General features: G+C 39.5%; 1 protein-coding gene across 6 annotated transcripts in view; it reads left to right on the forward strand.

Moving 5' to 3' along the window:
• B3GLCT (beta 3-glucosyltransferase) overlaps window positions 1-15,871 on the forward strand; it is a 110,783-nt gene that overhangs the window by 43,496 nt on the left and 51,416 nt on the right. For all 6 annotated transcript variants that reach the window (XR_009536694.1, XR_009536695.1, XR_009536696.1 and 3 more), the window contains exons 5-6: window positions 1,994-2,070; window positions 2,873-2,984. Coding sequence is in view for 3 of the 6 variants with exons in the window: in XM_060128897.1 (XP_059984880.1) it covers window positions 1,994-2,070; window positions 2,873-2,984 (189 nt within the window). In the remaining 3 variants the exon portion in view is untranslated. The remainder of the gene's footprint in view (window positions 1-1,993; window positions 2,071-2,872; window positions 2,985-15,871) is intronic.

Consider the following 15,871-nt stretch of genomic DNA (forward strand, 5'->3'; position numbering starts at 1 on the left):
AAGTAATGGAGATAGGAAAGATTGTAACCCACTAGTAATCCAGAGCGTTTATTTTAGTCTAGAATATAACTCCTCCTTTGCGCTGACTGAACCTTTGCCTCCTGCAGATTGTCGTGACAGAAGGTATTCGTAGGCCTGCCTCTGCACCTCTGCCAGGAAAGCACCCTCACAGCCTTTCTGCAGAGGTTACCCGTCTGGGTGTAATACTTGTGGACATCACTTGTATAGTTCCTAAAACTCGGAAGGGTGGTTCTTGTTTGGTAACCACATTTTCGTATTTATTTTTGCTCAAAACAATGTTTTAGTTAAAATATATTTTAAAGCATATATGTAGTAATTTCATCCTTCTGATTCTGGCTCCTTTCCAGTCTCTATTCATCTGTGATTTTGTTTTACATGGTTGGAATTATGTGTTTTAACATTTGACAGAAAGACATTCCCATTGTCATAATGTCTTCATTATTATAATTTCAGTTGCTATATAATAGCTCATTTGCAACTTATTTTCTTGTAAGACTTCTTTAGTGTTTGCTGTGTTTCTTTTCTAGGTAGTTCATATTAGCATGCTCCCATAATTATTTGAAAGTTTTATGCAAATATTAATGTTACTAGTTTTCTTCACACATGATTTTTGCTCTTATGTAATCCTCATGAATATGTATGTGTGTGATATATATGTATGCCATATGTATGTATAAGCATATAGCTGTATATGCATGTATATGTATAGATATGGCATATATATGTATGTGTATGGCATATACATGTATACAGCATATAGCTAATATATGTGTATATGTATATACACATACATATAGCAGTTTTTGAAGACAATGAAAATTACTTCATTATTCAGAATCAACAGTAGGAAAGCCCAGATTACATTGGGGTGCTGCTAGTTCAACCTTTAGGAGTTTGGTTTTTCTCTCTGACGTGCCGTATTGTTAGTGTGATTTAACCTTTGATTACTGTTTTTACGTTTCATATTTGTCCACGGCAGTTAAAAAAATACTGCATGCGATGAAGAAATGAGGCTTATTTGATTGCCCGAAGAGTTATATTGGAAACCATTCTTTTCTTCTTAAACAATAAACGTATGTGAACTTAAAGAATGGTATGGCATCTACTTTAGTGTGGTAATATTTCATATAGTTAAACATGTATTCTTAAAGTCTTTTGTAACAATTACCGGGCTGCAGGCGCTACAAAACACAGAATATCCTACAGTTTGTTGGGGGGTGTCCAAGCATATTAGGTGTCTGGGTTTTGACTTGTCTCAACTTGAAATAGATTAAATAGTGCTTAACTTCAAAGCTCACATTGATAGCTTTAAAGATACGACTCTCTCTCTCTCTATAGTAGAGCAGGTATGTATATGTAACCGTAGTTGTGTCTACTTCTGGATCTTAGTTCCTCCTAAGTTTATAAATTTTGATATTCCATCATTACGCTATTACTGTTGTTGCCTGAATACTTGAGGATTCTATTTCTAGTGTTTAGACCCAAAGCTCTTCATTATGATGGTGTTTTAGTGTTTTTAGGGCACTCTAAAATTTTTTCTTCACTTGAGGTAAATTGGCTATTATATCCTCTTGTTTAGCCCGAAGTGTTTTATTTTCCACATGCTTCCTCTGTTGTGTACACAGAGAAAGCTGTCTTTATGCCTCTGAGTTTGCCCTGACTTCCCCTGGGCTCTTGCCTTCCAGTCGCCTTTGCACGCCTGCAAATTCCAGGTCTGCTCCGGGTGTCACTGGAGACCCTTCCTGGAGGGCCTCTGCGCCATGCGGAGCCTGGGGGCTGAGGAGGCTGTGTGGCTTCAGCGAAAATCCTTCACTTCTAGTAGCTCCAAAGGGAAGAGAAAAGAGACGAGTAGGAAGAGCAAAGCGTCAGATCTTTAAAAATACCTGGTTTTAAATTTGAGTCTTCTGAAGAAATTGCTGCGGTCATATTGTGTTTTTTATTTGTTTCTCTGCTTTGACGATTGTTTCTTCAGGAAGTCCCCAGAGTCCTCCTCCTTCACCAGCTGGCTCAGCAGGAAGGCGCATGGACCATACTTCCATTGTTACCGCAGTACGTTTCACGTGACACGTGCTCATTATTGGCATCTGTACCTGACGCTCGTAGGCTCCCTAGTTTTCTTACTCAGAGGGTGTTTTTTCCTCAGAGTCAGGAAGTAAAGTCCATTTGGACTCCATGACCACTACTGTAATCGGATTTCTTGATGATTGATTCTTTTTTTTTTCCTGTTTCACTAGGCAGTGGGTTTTATTTGAATTAATCTACAATGACCGTAATTCCCCAGCTCCTTACCGTTTGTCTCGTATCTAAAACAATTCTTCCCAAGCTATACATCATAAGTACTGCTTCAAACTAATTAGTTATTTCTTGGATTTTTTACAAAAATGATTCAGTTCTCTGAGTCTCCTGTTTTTATATCTAGTGTACCATGTGTCTTTAGAACTACTTTAACTTACTATTAGAGAAATTAGATATGTTTATAGTCAAACTGCATTATTCATACAGTTTAAGCATTGATGATTGATTCTTAATCATGAATAGCTTTTATTTTTAAATGTTTCTTTCTTAAAAGATATGATGTCAATATATTTGATATTTGAGAATTATGTCTCTTCTGAATTGGGGTTTGTCATAGAAAGAATTAACTTTAAGAAGTCTAGCTGTTTCATAAACCAATAGTATCTGGCTTTCCTATACGCTTAAACTATACACGGAAGAAAAATATTATGGGAAAAAAAATCCAGATTTCTTGCCATTTTGTATGTCCTTCATCCATTTCCTGTTGATCAGTTTTAAACCTTATTATAAACTCACTTTATAAAGGTGATTACTATAACCTATTTGTTTTTGTCAGCTTTTCTGTAACATATAGCAGAAATTCATCATGGATTTTCTTCTGTGAAGAAGAGACAAGAATACAAATTCCACAACTCTTACAAGCACTCAGAAGATATGACCCATCAAAGGTAAATACAATTTCAATACGAGTATTTTTATTTTGGAGAAAATGCTTAAAAGAAGTTTAATTTTGATTAAGAGGTTTTTCAGTCTAATAAAAACACTTAATTTAAGATTAAGAAGAATGAAATAGGCTGCTCTTGCCTTGTGAAACGGAGCACATTCTGTCTATGCAACGTGTATCTCTCTCAAAAAAACCTGCTTTCACTTGAAGAATGAAATAACAGTTGAATATCTGGAAGCAATGTTAAATACTTCTCTTTGACGTTTGGAGCTTTCAGAAGGATGGAACTTAAAATGAGCCATTTTTAAATGAAAAAAATACATGGGTTATCAATTTTGAAGAATTAAAAAACTATTGATATAACCTAGAGTTAAGAAATAAATTTAAATTGGTTATTTCTCTTTATCAACAATGACCACATTATTTTACACAAGAAATATTTTTTGAGTACCAACTGTGTATCAAGCATTATGATAGCAGAGGCTAGACAGACAGGGGTCCTGACTGCCTGGATGGTACAGAGTAGCAGGGAGAGGAGGGACCATTAAGAAAACAATTACCGAGGGAGAGGACTGGGGTTGGCTGCCTGAACACAGCCTGAAGCGGTTAGTGCACCACGGCTAGCCAGGCTGGGAGGGAGTCCCGGAAAAAGTCTGGAGCTGCCGAAGAGGCAAGAGACTTTTTCTTCCCTCTTTGTTTCCTGGTGCGCGAGGAGAGGGGATTCAGAGCGCTGCTTAAAGGAGCTCCAGAGACGGGCGCGAGCCGCGGCTAAAAGCGCGGACCCCAGAGACGGGCGGGAGACGCTAAGGCTGCTGCCGCCGCCACCAAGGGGCCTGTCTGCGAGCACAGGGCACTATCCACACCCCCTTCCGGGGAGCCTGTGCAGCCCGCCACTGCCAGGGTCCCGGGATCCAGGGACAACTTCCCCGGAAGGACGCACGGCGCGCCTCAGGCTGGTGCAACGTCACGCCGGCGCAACGTCACGCTGGCCTCTGCCGCCGCAGGCGCGCCCCGCCCTCCATGCCCCTCCCTCCCCGCGGCCTGAGTGAGCCAGAGCCCCCAATCAGCTGCTCCTTTAACCCCATCCTGTCTGAGCAAAGAACAGACGCCCTCCGGCGACCTACACGCAGAGGCGGAGCCAAATCCAAAGCTGAGCCCCTGAGAGCTGTGCGAACAAAGAAGAGAAAGGGAAATCTCTCCCAGCAGCTTTGGGAGCAGCGGATTAAAGCTCCACAATCAGCTTGATGTACCCTGCATCTGTGGAATACCTGAATAGACAACGAGTCATCCCAAATTGAGGAGGTGGACTTTGGGAGCAAGATATATTATTTTTTCCCCATTTCCTCTTTTTGTGAGTGTGTATGTGTATGCTTCTGTGTGAGATTTTGTCTGTATAGCTTTGCTTCCACCATTTGTCCTAGGGTTCTGTCTGTCCGTTTTTTTTCACTTAAAAAATTTTTTTTTCTTAATATATTTTATTTTAATAACTTTATTTTATTTTATCTTATTTTATTTTATTTTATCCTCTCCCTCCCTCCCTCCCTCCCTGCCTCCCTCCCTTCTTTCCTTCCTCTTTTTCTCCCTTTTATTCTGAGCCGTGTGGATGGAAAGCTCTTGGTGCTCCAGCCAGGCGTCAGGGCTGTACCTCTGAGGTGGGAGAGCCAAGCTCAGGACACTGGTCCACAAGAGACCTCCCAGCTCCACATAATATCAAATGGTGAAAATCTCCCAGAGATCTCCATCTCAACACCAGCACCCAGCTTCACTCAACGACCAGCAAGCTACAGTGCTGCACACCCTATGCCAAACAACTAGCAAGACAGGAACACAACCCCACCCATTAGCAGAGAGGCTGCCTAAAATCATAATAAGGCCACAGGCACCCCAAAACACACCACCAGACGTGGACCTGCCCACCAGAAAGACAAGATCCAGCCTCATCCACCAGAACACAGGCACTAGTCCCCTCCACCAGGAAACCTACACAACCCACTGAACCAACCTTAGCCACTGGGGACAGACACCAAAAACAAGGGGAACTACGAACCTGCAGCCTGCATAAAGGAGGCCCCAAACACAGTAAGATAAGCAAAATGAGAAGACAGAAAAACACACAGCAGATGAAGGAGCAAGGTAAAAACCCATCAGACCTAACAAATGAAGAGGAAATAGGCAGTCTACCTGAAAAAGAATTCAGAGTAATGATAGTAAAGATGATACAAAATCTTGGAAATAGAATAGAGAAAATGCAAGAAACATTTAACAAGGACCTAGAAGAACTAAAGAGGAAACAGGCAACAATGAACAGCACAATAAATGAAATTAAAAATACTCTAGAAGGGATCAATAGCAGAATAACTGAGGCAGAAGAATGGATAAGTGACCTGGAAGATAAAATAGTGGAAATAACTACTGCAGAGCAGAATAAAGAAAAAAGAATGAAAAGAACTGAGGACAGTCTCAGAGACCTCTGAGACAACATTAAACGCACCAACATTCGAATTATAGGGGTCCCAGAAGAAGAAGAGAAAAAGAAAGGGACTAAGAAAATACTTGAAGAGATTATAGTTGAAAACTTCCCTAATATGGGAAAAGAAATAGTTAATCAAGTCCAGGAAGCACAGAGAGTCCCATACAGGATAAATCCAAGGAGAAACACACCAAGACACATATTAATCACACTATCAAAAATTAAATACAGGGGCTTCCCTAGTGGCGCAGTGGTTGAGTCCGCCTGCTCATGCAGGGGACACGGGTTCGTGTCCCGGTCTGGAAAGATCCCACATATGCCGCGGAGCAGCTGGGCCTGTGAGCCATGGCCACTGAGCCTGCGCGTCGGGAGCCTGTGCTCTGCAACGGGAGAGGCCACAACAGTGAGAGGCCCCCGTACCGCAAAAAAAAAAAAAAAAAAATTAAATACAAAGAAAACATATTAAAAGCAGCAAGGGAAAAACAACAAATAATACACAAGGGAATGCCCATAAGGTTAACAGCTGCGCTTTCAGCAGAAACTCTGCAAGCCAGAAGGGAGTGGCAGGACATATTTAAAGTGATGAAGGAGAAAAACCTACAACCAAGATTACTCTACCCAGCAAGCATCTCATTCAGATTTGATGGAGAAATTAAAACCTTTACAGACAAGCAAAAGCTGAGAGAGTTCAGCACCACCAAACGAGCTTTACAACAAATGCTAAAGGAACTTCTCTAGGCAAGAAACACAAGAGAAGGAAAAGACCTACAGTAACGAACCCAAAACAATTAAGAAAATGGGAATAGGGAACATACATATCGATAATTAACTTAAATGTAAATGGATTAAATGCTCCCACTAAAAGACACAGACTGGCTGAATGGATCCAAAAACAAGACCCATCTATATGCTGTCTACTAGAGACCCACTTCACACCTAAGGACACATACAGACTGAAAGTGAGGGGATGGAAAAAGATATTCCATGCAAATGGAAATCAAAAGAAAGCTGGAGTACCAATTCTTACATCAGACAAAATAGACTTTAAAATAAAGACTATTAGAAAAGACAAAGAAGGCCACTACATAATGATCAAGGGATCAATCCAAGAAGAAGATATAACAATTGTAAATATTTATGCACCCAACATAGGATCACCTCAATACATAAGGCAAGCACTAACATCCATAAAAGGGGAAATTGACAGTAACAATAATAGTAGGGAACGTTAACACCACACTTTCACCAAAAGACATATCATCCAAAATGAAAATAAATAAGGAAACACAAGCTTTAAATGATACATTAAACAAGATGGACTTAATTGATATTTATAGGACATTCCATCCAAAAACAACAGAATACACATTTTTCTCAAGTGCTCATGGAACATTCTCCAGGATAGATCATATCTTGAGTCACAAATCAAGCTTTGGTAAATTTAAGAAAACTGAAATTGTATCAAGTATCTTTTCCAACCACAATGCTATGAGACTAGATATCAATTACAGGAAAAGACCTGTAAAAAATACAAACACATGGAGGCTAAACAATACACTACTTAATAATGAAGTGATCACTGAAGAAATCAAAGAGGAAATCAAAAACCTAGAAACAAATGACAATGGAGACACAAAGACCCAAAATCTATGGGATGCAGCAAAAGCAGTTCTAAGAGGGAAGTTTATAGCAATACAGTCCTACCTTAAGAAACAGGAAACATCACAAATAAACAACCTAACCTTGCACCTAAAGCAATCAGAGAAAGAAGAACAAAAAAACCCCAAAGTTAGTAGAAGGAAAGAAATCATAAAGATCAGATCAGAAATAAATGAAAAAGAAATGAAGGAAACAGTAGCAAAGATCAATAAAATTAAAAGCTGATTCTTTGAGAAGATAAACAAAATTGATAAACCATTAGCCAGACTCATCAACAGAAAAAGGGAGAAGACTCAAATCAATAGAATTTGAAATGAGAAAGGAGAAGTAACAACTGACACTGCAGAAATACAAAGGATCATGAGAGATTACTGCAAGCAACTCTATGCCAATAAAATGGAGAACCTGGAAGAAATGGAAAAATTCTTAGAAATGCACAACCTGCTGAGACTGAACCAGGAAGAAAAAGAAAATATGAACAGATCAGTCACAAGCACTGAAATTGAAACTGTGATTAAAAATCTTCCAACAAACAAAAGCCCAGGACCAGAGGGCTTCACAGGCGAATTCTATCAAACATTTATAGAAGAGCTAACACCTATCCTTCTCAAACTCTTCCAAACTATAGCAGAAGGAGGAACACTCCCAAATTCATTCTACGAGGCCACCATCACCCTGAAACCAAAACCAGACAGAGATGTCACAAAGAAAGAAAACTAGAGGCCAATATCACTGATGAACATAGATGCAAAAATCCTCAACAAAATACTAGCAAGCAGAATCCAACAGCACACTAAAAGGATCATACACCATGATCAAGTGGGGTTTATCCCAGGAATGCAGGATTCTTCAATATATGCAAATCAATCAATGTGATACACCATATTAACAAATTGAAGGAGAAAAACCATATGATCATCACAATAGATGCAGAAAAAGCTTTCGACAAAATTCAACACTCATTTATGATAAAACCCTGCAGAAAGTAGGCATAGAGGGAACTTTCCTTAACATAATAAAGGCCATATATGACAAACCCACAGCCAACGTCATCCTCAATGGTGAAAAACTGAAACCATTTCCAGTAAGATCAGGAAGAAGACAAGGTTGCCCACTCTCACCACAATTATTCAACATAATTTTGGAAATTTTAGCCACAGCAATCAGAGAAGAAAAAGAAATAAAAGGAATCCAAATTGGAAAAGAAGAAGTAAAGCTGTCACTGTTTGCAGATGACATGATACTATACATAGAGAATCCTAAAGATGCTACCAAAAAAGTGCTAGAGCTAATCAATGAATTTGGTAAGGTAGCAGGATACAAAAGTAATTCACAGAAATCTCTGGCATTCCTATACACTAGTGATGAAAAATCTGAAAGTGAAATTAAGGAAACACTCCCATTTACCGTTCCAACAAAAAGAGTAAAATATCTAGGAATAAACTTACCTAAGTAGACAGACCTGTACTCAGAAAACTATAAGACACTGATGAAAGAAATTAAAGATTATACAAATAGATGGAGAGATATACCATGTTCTTGGATTGGAAGAATCAACATTGTGAAAATGACTATACTACCCAAAGCAATCTACAGATTCAATGCAATCCCTATCAAACTACCTCTGGCATTTTTCAGAGAACTAGAAGAAAAAATTTCACAAATTTTATGGAAACACAGAAGACCCCAAATAGCCATAGCAACCTTGAGAACGAAAAACGGAGCTGGAGGAATCAGACTGCTTGACTTCAGACTATACTACAAAGCTACAGTAATCAAGACAGTATGGTACTGGCACAAAAACAGGAATCTAGATCAATGGAACAGGATAGAAAGCCCAGAGATAAACCCACGCACATATGGTCACCTTATCTTTGATAAAGGAGGCAAGAATATACAGTGGAGAAAAGACAGCCTCTTCAATAAGTGGTGCTGGGAAAACTGGACAGGTACATGTAAAAGTATGAGATTAGAACACTCCCTAACATCATACACAAAAGTAAGCTCACAATGGATTAAAGACCTAAATGTAAGGCCAGAAACTATCAAACTCTTAGAGGAAAACATAGGAGAACACTCTATGACATAAATCACAGCAAGATCCTTTTTGACCCACCTCCTAGAGAAATGGAAAATAAAATAAACAAAAATAAACAAATGGGACCTAATGAATCTTCAAAGCTTTTGCACAGCAAAGGAAACCATAAACAAGACCAAAAGACAACCCTCAGAATGGGAGAAAATATTTGCAAATGAAGCAACTGACAAAGGATTAATCTCCAAAATTTACAAGCAGCTCATGCAGCTCAATAACAAAAAAACAAACAACCCAATTCAAAAATGGGCAGAAGACCTACATAGACATTTCTCCAAAGAAGATATACAGATTGCCAACAAGCACATGATAGAATGCTCAACATAATTAATCATTAGAGAAATGCAAATCAGAACTACAATGAGATATCATCTCACACCTGTCAGAATGGCCATCATCAAAAAATCTAGAAACAATGCTGGAGAAGGTGTGGAGAAGAGGGAACCCTCTTGCACTGCTGGTGGGAATATATATTGATACAGCCACTATGGAGAACAGTATGGAGGTTCCTTAACAAACTACAAATAGAATTACCATACGACCTAGCAATCCCACTACTGGGCATATACCCTGAGAAAACCATAATTCAAAAAGAGTCATGTACCAGAATGTTCATTGCAGCTCTATTTACAATAGCCAGGACATGGAAGCAACGTAAGTGTCCATCATTTGATGAATGGATAAAGAAGATGTGGCACATATATACAATGTAATATTACTCAGCCATAAAAAGAAACGAAATTGAGTTATTTGTAGTGAGTTGGATGGACCTAGAGTCTGTCCTACAGAGTGAAGTAAGTCAGAAAGAAAAACAAATACCGTATGCTAACACATATATATGGAATCTAAGGGAAAAAAAAAAGGTCATGAAGAACCTAGGGGCAAGACGGGAATAAAGACACAGACCTACTAGAGAATGGACTTGAGGACATGGGGAGGGGGAAGGGTAAGCTGTGGCAAAGTGAGAGAGTGGCATGGACTTATATATACTACCAAAGGTAAAATAGGTAGCTAGTGGGAAGCAGCCTCATAGCACAGGGAGATCAGCTTGGTGCTTTGTGACCACCTAGAGGGGTGGGATAGGGAGGGTGGGAGGGAGGGAGATGCAAGAGGGAAGAGATATGGGAACATATGTATATGTATAACTGATTCACTTTGTTATAAAGCAGAAACTAACACACGATTGTAAAGCAATTATACTCCAATAAAGATGTTAAGGGAAAAAAAAGCAATTACCTTTAAAAGGGAGACGTTTAAGGCAAACATTGGGCGCTGTTAGAAGCACACAGCAGGGTATCAGACCGAATCTGGGAAGGTCATGACAGGAAGTGACATTTAATCTGAGTCCATGGGATGAGTAGGAGTTAATAGGAGAGAGTGCTCTAAGCAGAGGGAACAATATTTGAGAAGGTCTCGGGGTGAGACAGTATGCATCTTGGGTGAGAAGTTCACCGCTACTTTCATATTTTAACATTTTTATCCTGTGCAGATACGATGTTGCAGCTGGATCTTGTTTACCTCTAAGTTCTGTCTGAGCACTGAGCAGTGTTTAACACTTAGTAGGTGGTCAATAAATATTTGCATACGACTGAATAACTCTGTAAGTCAGCTGTCCTGCTGGACTACATTCAGTGTCTCTGGAGGTTTAGAGGCAGCCCTGGAGTTTGTGGAGAGGAAATCAGGCCGTTCAGTTCTCTTCCAGCAGCCCAGGCTGCACCCTGATCAACTTAACAGAATTCTTTAAACACGGAATAAGCAGAACTGGGTCCTTTCTGGGATCACTGGACACCTGCCCCACCCCTGTTCTGACACCCACTCCAGAAGTGAGTCAGATTTAAGGAGGATGTGGAAAAGGAGCCGTGGCTTCTGGGTGCCCACTTGGTTTGTTGATGGGGACACACAGAGTTGGGCAACAGTGATCATTAGGTTGATTTCTCAAACGCTGGAAAGTTTGTCACTATAATAAAACCACTGGTCTTGATGTTTTTTAAATGCTGGGAGGGCCCATTCTGATTTCTCTTCATGCATTTGATTTCTGGGAAAGTACAGATGTAATTGAATGAGAAGGTTGTTAGGTTAAAAGAATAATTCCTTCAAAGGAGAAAAGAATTATGAACGTGTCTCATCTAGTCTTTTCAGATGACGGCTGAGCAGCAGCTGTGTACTCGGTGCCGTATTTTATGTAAAACATTTGTTAGGCTTTTATGTTTGCCTTTGACTTGAGAAAAACTCCAGATCTTTTTTAGGATGTAGGAGTTTTAATCTCCTCCTAGTGTTCGTTTCACCTGGAGATTATTTTTTCCATTATCCATAGCTCTAATTCTGTACAGAAGATGGTGACTCACTGTACTTTTTAATGAAAATTGGAATGACAAATAAGTTCAAAGCAAGTTCATGCAAAGCAAGTACAGAGCCAGAGGTGAAATGAGATGGTCTCTTCTTCTTTTGTGAGCAGCACCATGTGAAAAAAAAATCTAGGATGCTTTGTTTCTTTTGAAACTAGCATTTGGGAATAAAAATTACATAATGTTGAAGTTAGCTCAAACCAGTGTGTTATTTTTCCCCCCTACCATGTGAAATTTTAGGAAAAACGTATAAGACAAACCTGGCTTTGATACTGACAGAGATAAACGACATTAAACTCATAATAATGTGTTAGAGTATCAGTTACTTTGTTGGATTCTGACATTTTTTCCCTTCAATATCATTTTGTCATTCTTACTAATGCAGATTTATGCTGTTACACAATATTTTAAATGAAAAACTTTAATCTTTATTAAAGTAATTAATCTTTGTTAAATTGCCTTTCTAGGTGATTTCTATAAATTTCTATATCTTATTGAAGTCTTTCTGTTTTTTCCCCACAGTATGCTTTTAACATGTGTATATTTGCTGAAATGTCTTTAATTTTTAATTTTTAATAGAGGTGAGACAGTGCTGGCAAAGAGTAATTCTAACACACTAATAGAACGTTGAGTTATTCTTTTACGGTCTGTCTTGATTGTAATTGTCTTTATTAAGAAGGCATTAAGAAAATTAATAAGAAAGATGGGGCAGTGTCTCTTCACAGAATCTGTATTAATTTCTCCCTTAGAGTAGTTGACAGTATAATCCCCCCCAAAATATTGAAAAACAATCTTATATACTAGATAATAGCTGAACACTGCTATTAGTTGTTGAAACATAAAAACATGTTCTGCATAAATTTATGTTTGGAACAGGAGATTATAATAGTGAAAGATTATTGAGAAAGGTGCTAACATATACTGAAGTGTTTATTTTCTTTAAACAAGCTATATTGACATGGTGTGTTAAATGTGCTGATTTTCATATTGGTTAATGTTTAGTAGTTTGATTTTTTAAAAAGATGTTGAATATTCTATCTCAAGCCAAGGCTGTTTGCCTTATAATCACTTCTCTTGCCCAGTGGTGACTTAATATATCCATAAAATGTCAGGAAGAAATCCTCGGGCGGAACTATGGACCTAGACACACAGTTGTGTTACTGGCTTTCACGTATGTTCATTTATGACTTGTTGCTGAATTGACCCAAACTAAGACTCTGGGAGGTATTTGGAACACAACCATGAGCAGAAGAGGGCCCTGGGAAGACAGCACTGTATCCCTCCTGCTTTTATTTTCTGATAAGGGATAGGGAGTGAGGGGGTTATGGTTGGGTAAGAGAGAAAATATACAAAACTTTTGAACTTAGGGTACTTGACTTAAATTATCTGCTGACATTTCTTTCATAGTTGCCTTTGAAAGCTCTCCCGGGCTGGCTGCATCATTTAACACAGAACTAGGGGCACCTGGGACATTTAGGTATCCTGGGATACAGCAGTGAGCAAAATAGACAACATCCCTGGTCACAAGGAGGGGGATAGTCTTTTGCAGGGGAGACAGGCAAATGTGAAACAATGTGTCAGATGGTAATAAGTGTTATGGAGAAAAATAAAGCAAAATAAGAGGGATGAAGGATAGATTGGGATGGGCTTACTTTTCTGTAGAGGGTGTTCAGGAAAAATCTCACAGATCAGGTCACATTTGAGCCAAGCATGAAGGAACCGAGGGAGGGAGTTATGTGCTCCCTACTACTATGTCCAGCCGCCTACTTGTCTACCAGGAGCCTCAAACTCAACTTGTTCAGAACTGAACTCTTCATGCCCCTTTTTAACCTCTTCCATCTTCAGTCTCCTGCATCTCAGAAATGGCATCCCTGTCTGTTGAGTTGCTCATATGAAGACACCTGGGGCTGGTGATGGATTCCTCTTTCCCCCCAGCCTCATGCTGGTACATTTAGTGGAGTCTCCCTCCAGGATACACTTCTCAGCTACCTTCCCGCTGTGTTGAATACTATTACTGTGGTCCAGGCTACCGTCATCTCTTTCCTGGACCATGATTTAAGCATCCTAGCTGCCCTCCTCGTTTCTGTTCTTGCCATCCCAATAATCCAGTATCTCTGTAATTCAGATCTTCTTGTTCACCTGCTCAAAAACCTCCTGTGGTTTCCCACTGCACCTAAGATAGTTTCATGAGGTGTCGCACTCCAGGTCAGCAGTAATTTTCTATCACTGTGAAGAGGCTCCATTCTTTAACTTCTCTTGTTTTTGTTGAAAAGTTAACTGTTTGTCTTATTTTTGCTCCTTTGAAAGAAATGTGTACACCTCTCCCCCAAAATTACTTTTAAGCTTTTCACTATCTTAGGTTTTTCAACCAGCATTTGCCTATGTGGTTTTCTTTATATGTCTCTTGATTAGAGTTTATAGAGCTTCTTGAATCTATGGCTTGATGACTTGTGTCAGTTTTTAAGAAGATTCTAAGCCTGTGTTTCTTCAAATGTTGATTGAGTTCCATTGTCTGTCTCTTCCTGTTCTGGGTTTTGAACATCATGTAGTTAATTTATTTTTTTATTGAAGTATAGTTGATTTACAATGTTGTACCAATCTCTGCTGTACAGCACCGTGACTCCGTTTTACACATACATACATTCTTTTTTTAAGTTTTCTTTTCCATTATGGTATGCCAGGAGATTGGATATAGTTCCGGTGCTCTACAGTAAGACCTTGTTGTTTATCCATTCCAAATGTAATAGTTTGCATCTACCAACCCCAAATTCCCAGTCCATCCCTCTCCCTCCCCGCCTCCCCCTTGGCAACCACACGTCTGTTCTCTGTGTCTGTTTCTGTTTTGTAGATAGGTTCATTTGTGCCACACTTTAGATTCCACATACAAGTGATATCATATGGTATTTGTCTTTCTCTTTCTGACTTACTTCGCTTAGTTTGAGCATCATGTATTTTAGACCTTGCACTGTGTCCCGTGTTGCCCTTAAGCTCTTTTCTGCATGTTCCTCTTTGTTTTCTTTTTTGTGCATAAATGTGGACATTTTTTACTGACTTACCTTCCAGGTCACTATTCTCTCTTCTGTTATGTCTAATATTCTCTTGAATTCCTAACTTGAGTTATTGCATTATTCGGTTTTAGGATTTCCCTTTGACTCTTGTTTATAGAGTCTAGTTCTTTGGTAAAAATCATCATCTTTTCGTCTGTTTTCATATTAATTATATATTTTTTAAACTGCAAAACCTGGTTTATCTGCGAATCTCTGTTTCTCATTTTCCTCTGTTATTGGTCTGGTCTTGTGCATTTAATATTCTTCTGGGTTGTAGACCTTGTCTGGGTAGGTCTAGCTACAGACTGCCCTTACTTCTAGACCCTTTTCCCTCCAGCCTTGGGCTCCCAGAACTACTGCTGAAGTCTCTGCTCAGATTTTAGCCACTTCACTGCTTGTTTCCCACTTGGTTCTTGTGTTTTCCCTTGGTTTTTGTGCAGCCTAGGAGTTGAGGGAAGCTTGCAGGCAGAATTTGGGGCTCACTCCTCTGGGATCCCCTTGAATCTCTACCATCTCGGCAGCTTGCAGCTCCAGCCTCTGTCTCTGCAGTGCAGCCAGATGGCACGAGTCCCCAGCTGTTGCCCTTGGTGGTGTGCTGTCCTCTGCTCGGGTAATCAGCAGATTCCTTGAGGGTGAAAGGAGGTGACTATGGGGCTCCCATGGGAGCTAACATCTCTCAGATGTTAGCCCTCACATCCTATTTGCCTTCGTTGTTTTTTTTTTTTTTTTTTTCCTTCGTTGTTTTTTGATGCCCTCAGTCATTTGCTCTAAGAATTTCTCCAGCTTTTATACTTGTTCTTGGTGGGAGAGTCGGTCTGATCCAGGCTGTTGTGTTGTGACATCTGAACCCTGGTCTATCTCCTGCTTCTCTTTCATAACATGTTTCCCATACCCAGTATATTCCAGCCACACTACACTCATTTTTTGTCAGAATATATGAAGCTTTTTCCCACCTCAGGGACTTTGTATTAACTGCCTCACCTCTTCTTCCCCAGATGTGTGCTTAGCTGGTTCCTTGATGTTATTTAATCTCCGTTCAACTGTTACTTCCTAAGAGGTTTCTCTCTCTTTCCAGGGTCACCCGTCACTCTTTGATTTTCATCATAGCACTCTCTGAACTTACTTTATTTACTTGCTTACTTTCTGTCTCCCCACTATTGTGTAAGCTCTGTTCCCACCTGGCGTGGGATAAATGTTAACTGATAATAAATGTTAATTGAATGACTGAATAAATGAATAAAATAGGCACTGATTCTGGAAGGAATTTTTCAAATT

The sequence above is a fragment of the Lagenorhynchus albirostris genome, chromosome 18, assembly GCF_949774975.1.
Source record: "Lagenorhynchus albirostris chromosome 18, mLagAlb1.1, whole genome shotgun sequence".
Classification (NCBI taxonomy): domain Eukaryota; kingdom Metazoa; phylum Chordata; class Mammalia; order Artiodactyla; family Delphinidae; genus Lagenorhynchus; species Lagenorhynchus albirostris.